General features: G+C 42.0%; 1 protein-coding gene across 3 annotated transcripts; it reads left to right on the forward strand.

Moving 5' to 3' along the window:
• Window positions 1–472: 472 nt before the first annotated feature.
• Window positions 473–18,411, forward strand: sh3tc2 (SH3 domain and tetratricopeptide repeats 2). 3 transcript variants are annotated; one of them, XM_085182783.1, is made up of 23 exons: window positions 477–1,034; window positions 4,505–4,613; window positions 5,717–5,815; window positions 6,680–6,814; window positions 7,606–7,733; window positions 7,936–8,041; window positions 8,192–8,335; window positions 9,289–9,487; window positions 9,572–9,645; window positions 9,793–9,988; window positions 10,236–10,372; window positions 10,587–10,637; window positions 10,733–11,037; window positions 11,192–11,386; window positions 11,738–12,598; window positions 12,706–12,926; window positions 13,046–13,212; window positions 13,470–13,647; window positions 13,744–13,894; window positions 14,133–14,255; window positions 14,358–14,508; window positions 14,629–14,825; window positions 15,383–18,411. In XM_085182783.1, the coding sequence occupies exons 2-23, from the start codon at window positions 4,589–4,591 to the stop codon at window positions 16,223–16,225; spliced, it is 4,686 nt and encodes a 1,561-aa protein (XP_085038909.1). In that variant the 5' UTR covers window positions 477–1,034; window positions 4,505–4,588; the 3' UTR covers window positions 16,226–18,411. The 3 variants fall into 3 exon arrangements, with proteins under 3 accessions (XP_085038903.1, XP_085038909.1, XP_085038917.1); XM_085182777.1 differs by lacking the exon at window positions 4,505–4,613 and having other exon boundaries at window positions 473–4,504; XM_085182791.1 differs by lacking the exon at window positions 4,505–4,613 and having other exon boundaries at window positions 480–1,034.
• Window positions 18,412–19,975: the final 1,564 nt, after the last annotated feature.

Consider the following 19,975-nt stretch of genomic DNA (forward strand, 5'->3'; position numbering starts at 1 on the left):
TCAGGGTGACTTAGTGGTGCTGTACTTGGGGCTACACAATCAGTTCCAGAGTTTATATTTAACTAAGCACGCAAAAGAAACAGAAAAAAAAACATGGCAGACCAAAGCACTGCCGGCTTGGGGTTTATTATCACTGCACACACAGATATGCACAACAGAGATAGCCCAGAAAGTGAATGACAAGAGGTCACTGCTGTGCCGTTTTGTTTTGTTTTTGTAGTGTCCTGCAGCATGCCAGGATAAATATTTCACACTTCCAGGCATCACTCTGGACATTTCACACATTCAGTGGACTTGTTGAGCAGGCCTGTGAAAAAAACAGGAGCTTTGGAATGAAGATGAGAGATTTGTCAGGTATGTGCTGAACAATGCAAAGAGAGAAAAAACAACAAACCCAAAACAAAGCAGGTGATTACTTAGTCATCTAAACGTCATCATTAGTGGTGCATCAAGACAAGCTGGTGAGACTGGTGTTGTAGAATGAGAAGAGAGAAAGTATTTATTATTGTGCATCTGGTACTCTAACTACGAAGAATGTTGTAATTGTGCAACAGGTTTGAATAGTTTTGAGAAGATAGATTGAGGATATATTTATAACCTGACCTCTTTTCGGTTTAGTCCTCTGTGGGATCCTGTTTCCAGATTCTGACAGAAAGAGGAAGTTTTTTATGCATGAGGGTGAGAGAGGGGAAGAAACAGAGAGAGAGAGAGAGAAAAGGAGGCCCTACGACTGCCCCAAAGTAAATGTAGGAGGAGTTACAGGGGAAAAAAACTTCCTCGGTCAGTGGCACGCTGTTTCGGATCGCCTTTGAAGCGACAGGCAAGCACACAAACCCACGCATACACCCACATTCTCACTCACTTCCACACTTTTTCGCTGTTTCCTTTGCTTTCACCCGCGGAGATTGACAGCACACTGAGCCGCTGTCATGACGCGCAGCTCACCGGTTACCGCTCACGGTACATTCATTAGATACGTTCTGCCACGCACACCAGGAATGAACTGAAAAGACAGAGCTGGCACCAACAGAGAGGTAAGAATGTGCTTTTAGCTGATCTTTAAGTTTCGTGGTGTCATAAACTTTATTCCGTTGGGCAGTCGCTGCTGTACTTTGTACCACGAGGCTGTTGTCAGTCTCTTGTGAAAACGGTAAACAGTTTTCTGAACGTTTGAATGAGCAGTGGCTGCCAAGTAGTGATTTCAGTTCCTCGGTTTCACTAATCGTTTGACAGTAAATAGTTACAGATTCTCCCAAAAGGTCAGAAAACCCAATTAAGCGGCAATCCAAAGCCTTCTTAGAATCAGACTGTAATGAACTGTGGAAATTATCCACCACATTTTGCAGTGATCCACCACAGTGTGTGTTTAAGGGATCCAAATGTCTCTGTGTAACTGTGGGAATCTCCCTGCAGGGAGCTCTCTCCGTCCCAGACACACAGGCATGTGAGTGAGTTAACAGGGGGTTATAGTCTAAACTTAGAGCTCATAACTCCTGTCTCGCATTTCTCTCTGCTAACTCTTCTCCCACATGTTTGCCGTCTACCAGCCTACGTTGTACACCCAGAGACACCTCACTTCAAACATCTCCTGCATAGTCATGCAGTTGGACACAGCCACACACACACAGCTGATCACACCATATGTCTCTCATTATGCTAGATGTTATTGTCATGGCCCACAGAGTGTCACAATAGTGTACCAGGCTGTGGCTGTGGCTTCAGACTGTGTGGAGACTGGGAGGTTGTTTAAGGTATGTGGTCATTAGTCACAACAGCCCCTGTTATTACAAGCAATGCATGATGTGTCTGAGGCTTAACAAGTCAGCAGTCGTGCATTGTTTATAAGAGACTTTAGTGAAGCGGTGTGACAGCCTCACTCAGAAGAAGAAGGGTTTTGAACACTGCCGCTTAGAGGAAACAATAGTTTTATCTAAAGGTGTTTGGTAAAGAGGATATATGTGACTTGTATAATCAAATTACCTTTTTTTATTGATAGTATCTATGGGTGTTATGGAGACAGCTGCTGTTAGCTTTTGATGCTAACAAAGGCCTGTGCATGTGACTGCACATATGAGCTTGGAGACCAGTCTGCGTTTATTAGATTGGATATTTGTTGAACAATGGCAAACAAGCAGGGCTGTACAGAGAGCGTCAGGATATTCCCTGCCATGGCTCCTGCTTGTTTACAGCTTTCTGCCTCACCAGGCACACATGCGAAGATTCAGTCACGAAGAAGAGAAGACCAGTTACAGACAAGAACATCAGGCCTCTGCATCGCCTAATTTTGCGGAAGCAATTGTTTTCCAACATCAGTGATTGCAGCTGATGGCAGCTGACACGAGGCGTGTAAGGCATCAGCTGTTTCTATCACCTCATTACATCAATTGGCTCCTCCATCTCTGTTAACAGCGTAATCTGCAATTTGCTGTGTCTGCACACCAGCCAGCAGTCATCAGATATGTTTTCAAAGTTTAACTTGGATACTGTTCGGGTACAAAAACAAAATGCATAATTCACTTAAATATGGTGGTGTTAGACAGTATTGACAAAGTGATGGAAAGCTGGCATGTGACATTTGAAAGGTAGAAAATTCTGAAATATGCTTTATATTTTGTCAGCGGTAAATCAAACTTGTCTCATACCAGGAACCATAAATCTGACTATCAAAGCCAAGGATTGTTATAGTTTTAGAACTTTTATTAATTGATGTACACTTCCAATCTACTCAGGTTTACTCTCTATATAAACTTATTTTTACGGCATATGATGTTTATGTCATCAATTCAACACTTTTTGGTAGTTTTATTCACTTTCCATTTAAAGTATTGGAATAGATAAGTATAGATATGTGCACATTGATTTTGCTGTAAAACCTACTGTAGTATTTCAGTTTCAGTAATTTTTAAATTGATGTAAAGTCCCTGTAAAGACTTCTCTACCTCCTATCTGAAAACACACAGTGATCAACCACAGCTGACCAGATTGACTGGTCAGCTGTGGTTGATCTGTGTGGAATTTGCATCTTCTCCGTGTCTATGTCTCCTGACCGATTTATTGACGGGCAAATATTATCAGCTGGTATTGGCTATCTAACAATACCGGCATTTATAACAGCTTATAAATAATATTTTATAATAATCAACAATTTTAAGAACGTTCACATTGCATAGTTTTTCCACCAGAAGGCACTCTGCAAGTTTCGTTTTGGGAACACACATTTGGAACGCCACAAAAAACCAATAACAGCTGATCTGGGTAGAGTCGTGCAGAACGTAAGTGGGTAACTACAGGTAACAAATGTTAGGGAAATGTATGCTTCAGTTATCTGAAAGAGCAAAAATATATATATATATATATATATATATATATATACGTGCATATTTAGGTGAACTGGTGATTCTAAATTGGTTGTGAATGGGACTGTCAATAGTTGTCTGTTTCTTTGTATTAGCCCTGTGATGGACTGCCAACATAGGCCCCAGACGTGTCTGTATGTTTTAAGAATGGAGAGAATTTCACATTCTCAATGGAGCCATTGTTGTATTATTTACCGTGTCCCTCTCTGATGCTAAAGGGTCGCCTAAGGTCAATTATTCTAATTTTCCCCTCCCTTTGATGCGCTCAATTAACAGGGGTGTCTCATAAGTGAGAACAATGGCATCTATCACAATCTTCTCACCACGCCATCTCTATTTTCAGCATTCAGCCTTTTTTTTTCTCAGTGACCTCACACTGTAGAAAGAGGCTTTTCTGCGGTGCTCTTGTCATGTCACTTTGCCATCTGATGGTAGAAAGCTGAGTTGGGTTAAACTCTGTGTTGGAGATGAACTGATCCTCAACCTGTGTCACCAGGAAACTCTTACCCCCACTTAGCCCTGACCTTGCAGCCTGTCCCTCTATGGAATCACCTTACTGTGTATCAGCAATATGTTATCCCAGCAACAAACACACACACACACACACACACACTGTCTATGTGACACACATTCTGTGCATATTTTCACTGACACACACAACACATAAGAACGCTATCACTGAGGCCTGCCCCCCCACCCCCCTACACACTCATACCAATCGCAGAGAGTGCTTTGTGCATTCACTGACTGGCTGGGCAGTTACTGAAGAGAGAGAGAGAGCAAGACTGGTGGGAGGGGGAAGATGGAGACAGCAAGACACAGAAATATTGGAAAGAGAAGCAGACAGATAGAGAAGAAGAAGAAATTAATACTGGGGGGGACATTAGAGACAGATCCTAACTGGTGGGAAGACAGACTGAGCAGGGCAGGAAGGAGAGTACAGAAATAGGAAGGGAGCCGGGAATTGTCCAGTAGAGAGGAAGAGAGGGAGTTGTTGTTGTTAAAGAGACTGAGAGGAACTGATGGGATGGCATTGATCTCTGGGAGCTGCCGACTCCTGGGCCAGATGGCGTCTTGTTGCTGCAGACCTCTCCTCAGCTCCTCCTGTTGCAGACCGCTCATCAAACTGTGCCTCTCCTCATTCACAGGTCGGTCCCACTCCGTTCTCTGTGCTCTGCTGCCATGAGCAACTGCTACAGTCATATAGGCAGGAGCAGTAATCAGTATACAACATGGGTAATACACTTAGCCAAGAAGGTAAAAAAAAAAAAAACAAATAAAAAGGGGGGAGGCATGGTGTGTTTTTGCACTGTGACTGCATGACTTTGCTTGTGTTGACTCAAGCAGTCCCAGTGGTGCTAACTGTCCTCTGTGTTGTAGAATGAAAGAATAGGCTTTTGTCCTCTTAGGCATAATGTCATGTTGCATACTGTGTTACTAAATTGTGTGCTCCCATTGTTTTGTGAATGCTTTGCATCAAGATAATGATGTTCTGTTGTGGTTCCGCACTGACAACACATGTAAAAAGTGGAATTCTAATCCGAATTATTACAGTTTTTTTTTTCCTTTTTAAAATTTAAATTACGTCTGATGTTGTGACCACGGTGACATAAATGTGTGCTCTGAGGAGTCAGGAGCAGAGCAGCTGAGTGTGTGTATGAGTAAGCCTGGAGGTCTTAATGATGTCAGTGCAGTTGTGTGTCCGTGCTCGGCCTGTGTGTGTTTAACGTCCGTGTATACCCTTAACAACTCCTCAAACTAACGAAAAAGCTCAACTATGTCTCCCTAAGTGATGTCAGCACTCTCCCCACCCAGAAACATATTTGTTTAAAAAACCAGAAGATCCTTCTCTCCCATCTGTAAGGTAAAGCTACACCCAGGAGGATCTTGACTTAAAGACTAAAAATATATTAAAGGACTAAAAGCAAATATTAAACTCAACTCATATCTTTTTGTTTTGTTGAGTTTGCAAACCCTCCTTAATGAACCTTGATATGAATGAAATAATTTCCTGGATTCTTTGCTGGTTACTTTTTAACACTTCCTGCCAGGAAATGGTCTACCTTATAAGTATTCAAAAAGGTGATTAATGAGGACCGTAATGAGATTTGGGGTACTGATAAGCAACATTTGTTTAATTTTTTTTTTTTTTTAAAGATACGTTAGCCAATTGCTAAGTGACTGCTGGCTGTAGCTTTGTATTAACCAGTAGATGCAGGAGTGCTGGATCAAAGAAAGTACATTATGCATGTATCCCCAAATTTTTAGACTATTACTGGTGTGATATTTAACACTCTATTGCTTAGGATCATAGACACAATTCAATTTTTTCAGTATTGTCATTGCTTTTCTTTTTCCAGACATCTCTCCTGCCGAACTGGATGCTCTATGGAGGGAACCGCCATATACTCTCGGTGGAGCTAATGAACACTTCCCAGGAAATGACATCATGACTCAAGGTGTGTTAGCTATAAAGCACCAAACAGCCGGATGTTTGGGATCAGTTTGAAATCCTAATATTATTAAGTGCCCGATTAGTTTAGAGTACAAATAAGTCATCAGCATTCATGTGAGAAGGAGTGGTGCTGCTTGCGCCGTGTTCAAGCAGAGGAAGTGTTTGGGATATCCTCCCTGCACAATGGAACAAACCAGGGACAGCCCGTATCAACTTTCCAGACAAAAAAAAGCGTGTGCATTCAGCTTGCTGCAGGTTTAGAAATGATTAAGATCCTGTTTACTTAAATGGCTGGCACAGAAAAAGTGCTAGAGTAATTGGTGATATGTCTAAAGCTGTAATCTACTAAAGTATGTAGCAAATGAGTTTAAACTGAGCATAAAATGAAAAACTTGACAAACAAACACTTCTTACAACATCCGGCTCTGGAAGATAGGATGGGTGGTGTCAGTTGACAGACTACTGTGGATTTTTGTGGATATATCAGGAAGAAAGTCTAGAAACTACTTTTAAATTCACAAGTTCATCCTGTTCAAATACAGACTGCAGCGTGTTGTTTTTGTAAATAGCAAAGAGCGATTGCTGTCTTGTGTCATCTGGTAACATTCCCAGTTTAATCTCCATGCCAGTCTGGAACATGCATTGCAGTAGCAATCTACTCTTAAAGCCCTTGTGTTGTCTGTTTTGATAAAATAGTTTCCACATACAACATCCACGTCTCGATTACACCTCAAATGTGAAATGCTGTTTAGGAAACACTGCCTTAACCAAAGTACGCTGAGTTTCCTCTCCTCATTTTCTTCTTGTTTAAAATTTAAGATCTAAACTAGATTCAGGAACTGTTTCATGACTTTGTTTCCTCTTTCAGGTGCGGGTGAAGAGGAGGATGTTGCAATAGTAATATCAGGTGAAGGTACGGTGGAGCCCGACAGTTACTGGAAGAAGAGGAAGGAGGCCTTCCTTAGAGGAAGTACTGTGTCACTGGGAGACAAATTCTCTTCAGGTACACTTTGTGGCACTTTTACTGGAATTATTTGCCTGGATTGTTTTGCCTTATTACTGGAAAACCTGCTTTCGTATAAGCTTTGCTAAACTAATTTCATACACAGGACCGTTTCCCATGCATATTATATTTATGCATACTGATGAACAACATTCCCCGTCTGCTAATGTTTTACTCACTCAGCATTTTACCTACATCCATCATTTGCCCTCAGGTTCTTCCTCTCAAATGGATTTAAATGGCCACACTGAGTGTCCAGTAAAAGGCCTAATAGCTTTGTTATTCCTCTGAGGAATCACATTGTGCTCACAAAGCATCTTCCTGAAATATAAGCTCTCAGAGAAAATATTTTACAAAATCTTGCTTTTTTTTTTTTTGATGAAAATGATGTGTTTTTATTCCGGTTTCGGTTTTATGTTTTACTTTTTTGGAGATACTCTGAATAGTGGAACAAAAGGATTTAAAATGCCCTCCATATTTATTCCTGGTTAGCTGTAGCTCAGGTAGAGTGGGTGATGTACTAACTGGAAGGTTGGTGGTTTGATTCCTGGCTGCTCCAATCTGTGCTGTAAAGTATTTTGGGGCAAGATACTGAACCTTAAGTGTTCCAGTGCATTCATCACAAAGCGAATGTGTGTGAATGGGTGAAGGAAACATGTTATATAAAGCACTTTGAGTACAATATAAGTGAAGTATAAAAGGCTAATTCTTTATATTCCTCATATTTCACTGCTATAACCAATTTAAACTCAGTGTTGATAACCCCAGAGCGCATTTTTTCCTCTTGCTAGAAATCGTGCTGCTGTTCACCGGACAACGGCGTTCCAGTGCAGATTCTGATCGGACCCTCCAGGAGGCGCTACGCACACGACTCCGAGTGGTGGAGAGCAACAGCCAGGATGTCATACAGCTCTTCAAAGTGAGTCCCTATGATGAAGACAACACATAAGCTTTCCTACACTTCTAAACTGTCTGATATAATAATGAAAAGTAGTATGTTTTTACCATATAATGAGTATTATAGTATTATAGTAGTAGTATTATATACTGTACATGTAATGTGCACTTTAAAGAGATGGCTTAATGATTTTTTACTGTAACGTGAGACTTTGTTTCTGCAGGACTTGTCTGCACGTCTGGTCTCTGTCCACGCTGAGAAGGATAGCTTTGTACTCACATTCAAAACTGTAGAGGAAATCTGGAAGTTTTCAACATACCTTGCACTAGGTAGGACTAATAAGCATCCTTCTGGATGACATTTCAATGTCTGTATTCTCTCTTTTTCGTCTTTGTTGTGCCATCATCACAGTAATACTTCTGGTTGGCATGAGTATAAGCAGTAGAATTTCATCTGGTGCTGCATGTGCTCTTGCCCAGGCTATGTGGCTCGTTGCTTGGAAAACTTCCTCTGCGATCCGTCATTCTGGCTGGACCCAGAGCTGCTCAGTGACTTGCAGATCAGTGTGACGGTGGATGAGGAACATCTGGCCACACTGTACCTTGGACTTTTACTCCAGGAAGGTCAGTAGTGTTGTAAGCGCAGTGATTCATGTCACTGAAATGTAAGGGTTTGTTTTATCAGGCCTGGCATTGCACAGGGATAACAGGTGGAGGGAAAAGGTTAAGCATTTGTAAATAGAAATGAGATCCTGTCAGTAAATCAGTGATCCAGTCTATACTTTAGACTCTAAAGCTTCTGCCTTTATTTCAAAATGTTAATCTATTGATTCATAATGAGATTTAAAAAAGAAAGATAAAGTCAAATGAGTCATTGTCAGAGTAATCTTGAACTTAAGTAGTTAATTATGGGATGTTAACTGAGTTCACTGTGATTTGATCCCATTATTTTTAATCCATTTCTTTGTGACCCCAATTAAGACTTAATGAACAGATTGCCTCACATAGCTTAAGTAAAATTGTAGAACAGACCCACCTCATATGTAGTGGAAGCACTTATGTGCTGCGCGGAAACTAATTTAGAAACTACGATACACTTTTAATCAAGTCAACATTATAATCACACTTTTATTCAGATCAGGTTTATAGAGTTACTGTTAAACCAAAATCCCAAATTTGATCTGCTGTTTGAATGCATTAGACCTGAAGTACAACTTACTGCGCTGTTCTCCTCCATGAATGTGTATCGATTCCCTCCTGCCGGGGCAGCACAGACATCCCTTCTTTCTCTTGAACATATCCTTCAGGCAAAATGCATCATGGGAATATATAATAGGACTGCAGTGCTGGCAAATAGTGGTGAAAATTACATTAACTTAATGGGCCAGGTTATAAAACATCCATCTTTTCCCAGTGACTGAATGAGGGCGCGGCAACTCTGGCAATTTTGCTGATTTTGAACTTAACTTTTACCAGCATCATAAGCAATGACTAAAGATGGGTTTTGTGTTTCTTTGTTTTTCGGGCGGGGGGATAGCGAAGCTGATTCTCTCTACTAAAAATCAGTCTCCTTCCAGGATCCTGCTTTGCTAAGGCGCTGTTCGCCAGAGCCGACAATGACGAGGATGAGGAGCAGCTGTCGTTCCAAAAGAATGACCTCTTGGTGGTGAGGGACACGGGGCAGGACGACATGTGGGAGGGCACCTTGCTCACCACAGGAAACCACGGCATGGTGCCAGTCACCGCCATGCAGCCCCTGCCCTACCCGTTCTATCAGTAAGTTGCTATCTGTTCCTCAAATTGACCGCTTCACCTATGTGGAGTACAGTATTTGTTAAATTATACTTCCTGTTTGGTCAGGTGGTTCCTGAAGAAGTACCCAGTCTATGCTGGATGCTCACAAACAGAAAGGGAACCATTTGAGCATCCTATCGGTAAAGCTTTGCTATCACATACAGCATACTGTAACCACAGTGCCTGTTGAAATGTAACTGCGTCACTAACTGATATACCCTCAAAATCCTAATCAGTGTGCTTAAAACTGTTGTTTCTTTTGCAATTCACCTCATTAAATGCCTCAGTGACTGGCTCCTGTGTGGCAGTAGCTGACTACAGCCCAGTGGGACCAGATGAGCTCCCGCTCAGCCAAGGTGACGTTGTGGAGATCCAGGGTCTGCTGCTCCGAAGCTTGAGTGTTTTCATAGGACGACACACTTCAACTGGATGCCGCGGCTTTGTTCAAATAGCTCACGTCAAGCCTTTCAATACTGCACCCTTGTAAGAAAGTCTTTTTTTTTTTTTTGTAAATCCAGGCAGTGGCTTAAACTAGCTGGTCTCATTGTAACATGTGACGCTTCACCTTAAAATGACTTTATCGCGATACCATCTACATTCCTTATGTCTTGTTTACAGTCTTCTGCTAATCTTTTATAAAATCCTATTTCGAGGATCCACAGTCTGGACAGGGCGGATCAGGTGATGAGGCCTGGATAATCATAATGCTGCCTTTGTTTCCGTTACACAGGGATGGACAATTGGTCTTTCTAACCGAGGAGGAGAAAGCCAGCCTGGCTCAGGTTAACCCTTGCAGTTCTGAGCTGAGCGACAGCGGCCTGCTGGAAAGGCTTTTCTCGACTGACATCAGCTCCGTTTACAGGCTAGGTAAAGGAATGACTGGGCTCGCTGAGAAATGTTGCACTTTTAATTAGCTAGGGGAAAAGGGAGGGATCGTGTCATCGAGGCATAACTGAAATACAAGTCATGTTTGTTTCCTAAATAGCGGCGGCATTTGTACTTTATTCTAGGAAAGATAGTTTCCATCTGTGCTTCCAGCTGGAAAATCAATGCTGAATTGATTTACCTTGTGTGTTTCCAGATAGGCTGGATGAAACCGACTTCATGTACATTAGGAGTCGGCCAAAACATGGTAATGACTTTTTAAGAAGAAACCTGACGTTTACGATGCTGATGCCTTTGAGCAGCTTGAGAAAGGATTTATGATTATACCTGTCATCTTTACAGATCTTAAAGGCCTTACGAGCGCTCGTCAAAGCGTCATGTCAGAGAGAAGTGGAGTCACACCCACCCACCAGTCGTCCCCTCGCCAATCGCTCTCTCGCTCCTCTCCTCATCTGTCCCTCTGTCACTCTCTCAACCCTCTGCCACGAGAGGGAGAGCGCCTATCCTTCACCCTGGATGACACATTCAGAGAACTGGACGAGTTCCAGGAAGATCCTCCTCTCTTCTTGGAAGAGAACAGCTGGGATGGGGAGGAGTCAGAGAGCAGTGACCCTACACTGACTCTACTCAACCAGGAACACTTCCAGGTCTGCCTCATTTATTACATTACCCGAGTCTTTCTTTCTTATCCTTGTTGAGCTTCCTGTGTCTGACTTTCATTAGGACATTTGCCCTCCTGTTAACTCGGTTAATGCCTAAAATAACTCTAAAATCCTTTGTTTGTTGTTTTTTTACCCCCAGGATGCTTTCTTGCCCCTGTATGACCTGCAGTACTCCTTCCTGTGGGTGACCTTCAGCGGCAAGACTGAGGACGAGCTGTCAGGTCACCTTGAGAGTGTCAGAGAGTGTGCCAAGAGAATGGGAATGCACTGGGCGCATCGGCGGGCATGCTTTCTCCTGGGGAGACTATGTGCCAGGAAGCTAAAGTTCTCACAGGCATGTTTTTTTTTTTCATTTGTATTTACCATAAGTGTGCTTTGTAGGCTGTATGATTACATACTTTAGTGTTTTCTAAACAGAGATTTCAAGGCAAGTTAGCCTGTAACAAGACACCACACTATAGAGCACATTACCATTTACATAATATTGTAATAATAATAATGATGATGATAATAATAATAATAATGATGCTTTTTGCAGTGTGGAGAGAGATAAAATGAAGTGCACAAATTATTTGTCGCACCTTTTAAATGAAAATAGGTTTGAAACACCGAATTTTACTGCAGTTTTACTTGGTGGAACATATTTGTTTTCAATCTACACCGGTCTACAATCTTTTCTCCCCAGGCACGTGTATACTACGAGGAAGCTCTGAGCGTCAGTGTCGACAGCTTCTCTGATGTTCAGCTCCTCGTTGCCCTCTTCACAAACCTCACTGCTATTTACCTGAAGCAACGCATGACTGACAAGCTGCCCCAGACTCTGGAGAAGGCCAGCGCCCTGCTCCTATGCCTCCCCTGTCGTTCCTTCACATCGACCGATGAAGTCGAACTGCTCAAGGTGCTCCTGAGGAGATCGGTGGTGATGGTGGACAAGCACCTGGAGGCTCGTATCTGCTACCTCATGTCCACCCTCTTCCTGCTACTCAAGAAGAGCGATGACGCTCTTCCTTTTGTCGAGCGGCTCCAGTTTCTTTCGCTGACTCTGTCTGCCGCCGACGGGCAACCGATAGCTCCTTTGGATCTCAACTGGCTCCTCAGCTGGCTCTATCACTGCAAATACATGCCTTACTTAGCACTTGCCTCGCTGAGCCTGGATTCGAGACAGGACCACTCTCTCCACAATGTCTTTCAGAGGATTGAGTTATTTATTAGGAACTCTGTTCGTTTGAACCCCTGCTGGAAGGAAGGAACCTCACTGCTCCCTGCTCAGATCGTAGTTTACCTGCAGCAGACTCTGGCAATAGCCGAGCGCGGGGATGACATGAAAATCCAAAGGGACCTGTGTTTGGGCTTGGCCTCAGTTTACCAGCAGTACGGTGCTCTTGATAAAGCGCTGCACTGTGCTCAACGAGCCGTGGAGAAAGGAGGCCACATCAATGAGGAGGAGGGATTTGAGGCATCTGTGTTGCTTGGGTGGTTGCTGGTGTTGACAGGCCAGGCTGAGAAGGCCCAGAGTGTTCTACAACCACTGCTCACATCACTACAGGTACAGCGACCAGTGATGAACTGGTGAAGAATGACGCACTCGCAGTGAATAATGTCTAAACAAAAGTGAATGTCATGGGTAATACGTGCCTTCGCATCTTTCTGCAGGGAACAGACAGTCCCACTCAGCGAGGTGTGATCCATAACTTGCTGGCTTTGTGTCTGAGGCGTCAGGGTCGCATCCCAGAGGCAGGATGGCACCTCCACTCTGCCTTGGTAATCTCCAGAGAAAATGGAAACCAAAGGAATCAGGCCCTGGCACTGGCCAACCTGGGGTGTCTGGCGCTGGACGCGGGGGCGTCTTTGATTGCAGAACGCTTCCTGGTCAGGTCAGAACTTTGACATTTTTTGAAAAAATCTGCCACACTTAAGTTCTGACAGATCAAACAAATCTAGCATCTATAGGATTATTTAGTTTTGATATAATCTTATTTTCTCTTTATTTTAGATCCCTGTGCCTTTTTTGGGATCTCTGGGAAAGCCCGACAGATGAGGAGCACGTTCAAACCTACCTGTGGCTGGGGCGTAGCTACAAAGACAGGGGGCAGAGTCAGGACATCAGGGCATGCTATGAAATTGGGTTACTAATTGCACTACATGCCAAAAACTTGCACAGTAAGTACAAGTTCATCCATGAAACTTGCTGTAATGTACCTCCACTGAAAATGGCACCTTCAAGCATGCATTTAGGTTCATGTATTCGTGCGCACTAACTACTAACTGCATGTAAATAGAGGACTTTGTATTAAAATTCAAGCAGGTAGTCTGTCCATTAAGCCCACATGTATTACGTAACTATAAATAGAATATAAAAAGGAATCAAAATATGATCAGTATGATCAGCTGATTATGTTGATCTCAATTTTTCATAGGTCAGATGGTGGTGGCCAAGGTGCTGAGCCGACTGTATGCTGACATGCTGCTTTATGGTCAGAGCATTGTCTACTATGAGCACTGTGTGTCAGTGTCCAGAGAACTGAAGGATAAGAGACTGGAGGGGGAGTATCTGGAAAAGCTCAGTAGCCTCTACCTCACACTCAACGATGAGAGGTGAAGATTTGCGTCTCATTCCTATGATTCTGTCTCTCTGTAACCTACATTTGTGTCTTAGATTTTATGTTTTTTTTAATCGTGCACTCTGTGCAGGTCATCTCGTAAATCTCTCGACTACACCAAGCAAAGCCTGAGAATTTCTATTGATCTGGGAAAGAAAGAGGAGGAGTCTGAGACCTGGCTACAGGTCGGACGCATTTATTATCTCGTTTATGAGGATGAGTTGGCTGACATGTATTTACAGGTGAGGAGTGTTGGTGTGTGTACAGTAGTGGGTAGAGTGAACTTTTTCTTTTCAGTGCCTTTTGTTGTTTCATAAATCTGGTATTCCTGGAATGTCGATATTTCACATTCCTGAGCAGCAAACAATTCCCTTACTAAACAGTTAATGTTTTTACCTATGAAGTATAAAATAAGATCAAATGATAAAATTTGATTACTTGTGTCTTTTCGTATTTTTTTTTTGTTTGTTTGTGTTTCAGGCAGCAGTAAAGACAGCCTTAAGGATGAATGACCCTCACTTTGCCATGAGCATCTATGAGGAGGCAGGAGATGTTTACTTTAAAGGTCACAGGAACCGGATGGCTTCACTGCCGTTCTACAGGGTAAAAGGATACTTCAAGCGTACTGGTTTTTTGGGGGTTTTTTTCAATAACAAACTGTAGAAAGTTTGGATTCTCAGTAAAATTACTTATATTTGCTTTCAGGATGGGAGTCTGCCGTTTGCGAGGAGCATCGATGACATCCACTCAGAGTTTCGATTGTTAAGTAAACTCACAGACCTGCTGATGAATGAAAAGGAGCACGAGGAGGCTCTGCAGTACGCAACACTGGCTGTCCAGGTCGCCAGCCAAACAGGTACAAAGTTGAGCCGTGCCTGAGCCTCATGTCTGTAATAATCCTCTCAATCCAGGTGCTTTGTGGTATTTGTACTTGGCAAGATACTTTATAAAAAACATTGACTTGTTTTTGCTTTAGGAGTGAGTGTGAATGAGAGGAGTGCTTACCATCGATTAGCTACAATTTACTACAGTCTGGAGCAGTATGAGATGGCAGAAAACTACTACCTGAAGTCGCTGTCACTGAGTCCGCCTGTCCTACAGCACCCCATGGAGGCTCGCTACTACACCAAGGTCTACTGCAGGCTGGGAAACTTCACTCTCCACAAACTCAAGGTACAAGGGACACAGTTACAGTGTTGCACTGGGAAAGATAGAGAGAGCACATTCCTAAAATGATCCTGTGTGGGGAAGCGACCGCACCGCCCCTTATTTTCTCTCTCATCTCGCTGAAGTCAGCGTTCTCTGAAAGAAATGGAAAAGAAATCATCCCAGAAAGAAAAAAGTAATAAGAGTGCGTTCTGACTCAGGCATATTTAATATTACTTTGTTAAGAGAAACACACATGCTCACACTGTAATTTGTTTTACACTTTAACCAATGATTTAGTGGCAGTATTAAAAATCTTCTTGTTTTTCTGTATTAAAAATAACTTTCGAGAAATTACTTCTTCTGTTGGCGATGATCGATTTCACTGTCAAAAGCTGATGGCAAATGTAAGCTTTATCTTTCTATATGTCAAAATGACCTGCTCATGTTTTAATCATTGGCTGAGAAACAGTTACATCGCTTTCAGGTTCATCTCGTGGCGATGTAACCTTCAAATGTGAAAATTATGTGTTTGATTTTGACGAGACCGGTTCTGACCTCTGTTCTGCATGCTCGCTCTACAGGATGCTTTTGATGCAGTAGGCTACTTCCAGCTGGCTCTGGCAGCAGCACTTGAGGACCAAGCTAACCCTGAGGCTCTGTATGTGGTGTACATGAAGCTGGCCGAGATCCATGGCAACCACATGCCCGATGCTCAGCTGTGCCAAGTTTACAGAGACAGAGCGCAGAGTCTGAAGAGAGTTTTGGCTGGATTGGAAGGCGCTGCTGTTGGACAGGAAAACAAAGATGACGCAGATAGAGAGGCTGTCCAAAATATGGAAAGGAACTTGGATGCTGACGTGGGATATACAGAAAATTTGGTTAAGTCAAGCTCCTCTTTTTATTCTATACCTGAAAGTGTGATGAATGAAGATGACTTGGCTCCAAGAACTCGTAGGATGCACGTGAAATCAGACAACAGATGCATAGACGCTAATCTTAGATTAGGTGCTAATGGGAAAACCCACCATAACTATCTTCCTGACTCAGTGGATGTGTCTGGCTCTGAGACAGATACCATCGCCAGTCAGTCGTACAGTGAGAGCATTTTCACGGAGTCCTTCGATACAGCCAAGGAAGACATGTCAGACTCCAGCAGCTCTACTGACACTCTACAAACTCAACTGAAGCCACCTGAACATAACATTCCCACTCAAATACCTGTTAATCGCACAAGTGATGTCACAGGAGATGCACAGACCAAAGACGCTGATTCTGATACTCAGGATGACGAAAACACCCTCACTAATGAGACTCCAGCTCAAACAGAGCCTGGTACTGACCAGCGTGTTGTTATAAACAATGATGAAGCTCTAAGAGAGGACAAAGAGAGAAATGGTTGTGAGACTGGTGGCGCTCACAGTTAACACGCTAAAGGAGGCACATAGTCTTTCTCCCTTTACGGATCTTGCCGGCTTTTGCTTCATCAGGTCACATGTGTCTTGGCAGGGAAAAAGCCACAGGGCACAAACCCAATACTGTAAATCTATGAGACAATTCGCTGATTTAGAGCATGTGCATTCTGTCTTATGCAATCACAGGGCACTGTGCTTGCAATGTATGTTTTGTACGTTTTTGTATCTCTGGAAGATATGACACAAACATAAAAAAAAGTGTTATTTTATTTGCTGAGTGTTGATTTTTATATGGTTGCCCAATCAAATAAGAGAGGAATATGCAGAGTATGTGCACGTTTCCATAAGGAAGAACAGATATAAAACACGAATAATAATTACTGCTCATTTATACTACCAGCCGTTACTGCTATAATGGTTGGTAGTATTAATGATTCTTTGTGGTAGCATTTCATGGGCAGTGCCGCCCATTCCAGTATATGCATACATATATATATATTTAGGTTTCCTAGAAGCCATTTCAAAACAAAGATAAGTGTGATATGCTGTAAATGTAGAGGAAGTTTTAAACATAAGCAGAAGTATGTCTGAGTTATTTAAATACAAGGTTAGATAAATTCATTTGCATACAGGTGACACGTGCGTTATTCAGCAGCTTACTTTCCTTAATGGAAGGTACAAAACCAACCTGATGTCAGAAAGAAATCACAATGTTCCAGGTGAGATTTCATGCCTGAAACCAGGCAAAAAGAGGACAGAAGAGTAAATGGTGTGAGAAAGTGATCCCGAATGCTCTGCAGCTTCCCTGCAGTGTATTCCAGTATGTTTTGTCCCTGTGGCTTTGTTTCTTATTTGTGTTTTGGTTGATAGAAAGACCACCATAAACTGGTGCAGATTAGGCACAATTTGGTACACAAAAATATGAAGGAAATTGTGAAAATATGAAGGTTCTGATGCTCCCTGTGTTGAAATTGACCTTATTCCTGTTGTGTTTATTGTTATAATGGAAATGCAAAAGAAGGAATGAAAGAGAAAATGGTGCATTTGTTTACCATAATGTTGTCTTCATTGGGTTTATGTCACAGTGCTCAAGTAAGTTTCCGTTTTTGACAACCATGAAGTGCTCTTAGATGGTAAAGAGCATGTTCACAGCAGCTCACTTGATCAGTTAAAAGTCTCGAGCAGGCCAGTTTGATTGAGATTTAGCAATCATGGCAGGAGGAATGGATCCACATGACCTCAGCGTTTCAGGAGGGATCTTGGCCACAAATGCTTTTCGACAGAGTAGTGTGTCTTTGAAAACTGGGATCTTAAAAAATGTTTTAATTTAAACCTGTGGGACTAGTGGATGGTTGAAGAACTGGTTCTAATATAGCGGTTTTCTGCTGGAGCACTCAAAGCACTTTATGCAACATGTCTATCTAACAATGACATTCCTATGAACGCATCTAGAGCAACTTGAGGTTCTGTATCTTACCCAATGATACTTTGGCATGTAGACTGGAGCAGCCAGGGATTGAACCACCAACCTTCCAATTAGCGGGTGAGCTGCTCTGCCTCCTGAGCCGGAGGCACGAACTGTATATCGCATTAATGCGACATAAAAGGAAAAGAGAATATCTTCCTCGGGTGACTGAGAAGGTGAAGAATGGAATCAGACTGTAAGCAAGAACATCCATAAGCAGAAGAAGCAGATGGATAATGTCATCTGGTTGGGCTGCATAAAGCCATCATAACAAAGATGAATGCACATTTGAGAGTTCAGCTGTGCAAAAGCCATTGATACTCGTCAACAGTGCCTTGTCACCTCACAAGAAAGCTCCTATTTTGCCTTTCTGCGTGGAGTTTGTATGTTCTCCCTGTGCCTGTGTGTCTTTCTGGATGGATAAAAGGAATGGATGCATAAAACCCATCCATATTTCATTGACATTCTTAGTCCAGAGACATGGATGTTAGGCTAACCAGTGATTATCATTCTGAATTAGAATGAATGTGGTGTGAATGAAGGCTGTGTACAGTATAATTTCCCTTAAATGTGATTTGTAATCAAAGTGCTCTGAATGGTCAGTAAGACCAGAAAACAGAGTGCATTAAATTGCAAAGGTCCATATATTTGTTATAATATAAATGATATAAGAATAGGTTTTGTATTAATCAGCTGAAACTTTAGTCAGCAAATTAAAAAATAAAGCACCTGATCATAATCAAGTATTTATTTATATAATGCACAAGTTTCCATTTGTTGAAGTACAAATAAAAACAAAATAATTCAAAGTAAATATTAAAAGTCACTAATAAAGTTGTCTTTACATCAGTCCTATGAGCTATCCGACTTACAGTGAAAGCCTTCCTGATACTGATATTTTTTTTATTATTGCTTATTTTTGCCAATGCTGGGAAGTGACCTGTTCTGTATCAGCTGAATTACAAATACAGGGAAGGCAGAAAAGAGAGCACGGTAGAAATAAACTTTCCACCAAATGCTTGGAAACCACAAATCCAGGGTGAGCATAATGAAAAGTGTCTTTTCAGTCCTTTTACAAGCTTATTGGAATCCACTGATTGGGAAATACTATATTTACTAATTACATCAAGCCTAGTCAAATAAATGTTGTTTCACAAGGGACATCACAGGAAACAGAAGTCTAAAATACACCCACAAAAGAGACTTCATTTCAAGTAGTTTGGTACTTCCCAGAGTGTGTTAATATAAACGGTGATGAAGATCTAAGTGAACAATGTTGGTGCCACACAGAGTGAACATGCACACTACACACAGTCTCTTAGCGGCACTTATATTTCTTTCATTTCCCCAAGTGTGTCTTTGCAAGCAAATTGACTCTAATGTTAGGAGCACATGGCGCTTATTGTGCAACTGTGATGTCATTACCGTAAATCTGTTATATTAAGTCAATTCAAACCATGTGCATTTCTAAATACTGCATTTATCACCAAATGTCAAAACAGAGAACATTTTATCTTATTTCATTTGATTATTTTTAATATGCTTATTCTTAATTTGATGGCAGCAAGAAAGAGGCAGAGGCATGTTTCCCACTTGCATCACCACTTGTTCAGTTTTGAAAGCCAAGTGTTTTCCATTTTGTCTTTTTAGTGGATGACAGGCCACTTTAGTACATCAACTGTTTTTGTGGTTTGGCATTGACTTTCTGATATAAGGAAAGCGTGCTCTTAAAAAGAGGCCGTCAATGGCAGCATGCTATGTTGTTCAGAAACCTGAATATGTCCTTCAGCAATATAAAGGCTTTGAGAGATGTGCAAGTTACCCATGCTATGTGCACGAACACACTTTCACTCATGAAACTCATGCCTAAGATCACTAAGGATGAGTTGTGTTCATTGATCTGCCACCTGTGTTTGAGCTACTACTGCACAAGTCAGTTCTGTTGTTATCATATTCATTTTCTTGCCCACCTCTGTTGCACATCCTTTAAATCTCACTGCTTTTCTGTCATTCTGCCTGTTACACTCTCATTTGTCCAATCCATCTCTTCCTGACCACCACCAGCATCTAGACTCAAGGAGAACCTTCCTACTTCCTAACATTGTTTCACTCCACTCTGATATGGAGCTTCACTGGAGTCTACTTACCAGATCTGTATCTGTATTTCAGTAAATCTTCCGTCAAATGAGCTGATGACTGGCTGGATGGTGCTGGTCCACAGTGTGATCCAATAATAAGATCACAAGAGTTTTCCTCCTCTAAGCTCTAGAGTTCTAAGACACTATTTTAGCCATTCA

The sequence above is a fragment of the Neolamprologus multifasciatus genome, chromosome 2 (genome assembly GCF_963576455.1).
Source record: "Neolamprologus multifasciatus chromosome 2, fNeoMul1.2, whole genome shotgun sequence".
NCBI classification, from domain to species: domain Eukaryota; kingdom Metazoa; phylum Chordata; class Actinopteri; order Cichliformes; family Cichlidae; genus Neolamprologus; species Neolamprologus multifasciatus.

Bases quoted from the DNA above. Each gene is read 5' to 3' on its own strand.
- sh3tc2 (XM_085182777.1), top strand. From the start codon at position 4,384: ATGGCATTGATCTCTGGGAGCTGCCGACTCCTGGGCCAGATGGCGTCT. The intron at 8,336-9,288 runs GTCAGTAGTGTT...GTCTCCTTCCAG, and splicing joins TGGACTTTTACTCCAGGAAG to GATCCTGCTTTGCTAAGGCG. The intron at 11,038-11,191 runs GTCTGCCTCATT...TTTTACCCCCAG, and splicing joins TCAACCAGGAACACTTCCAG to GATGCTTTCTTGCCCCTGTA.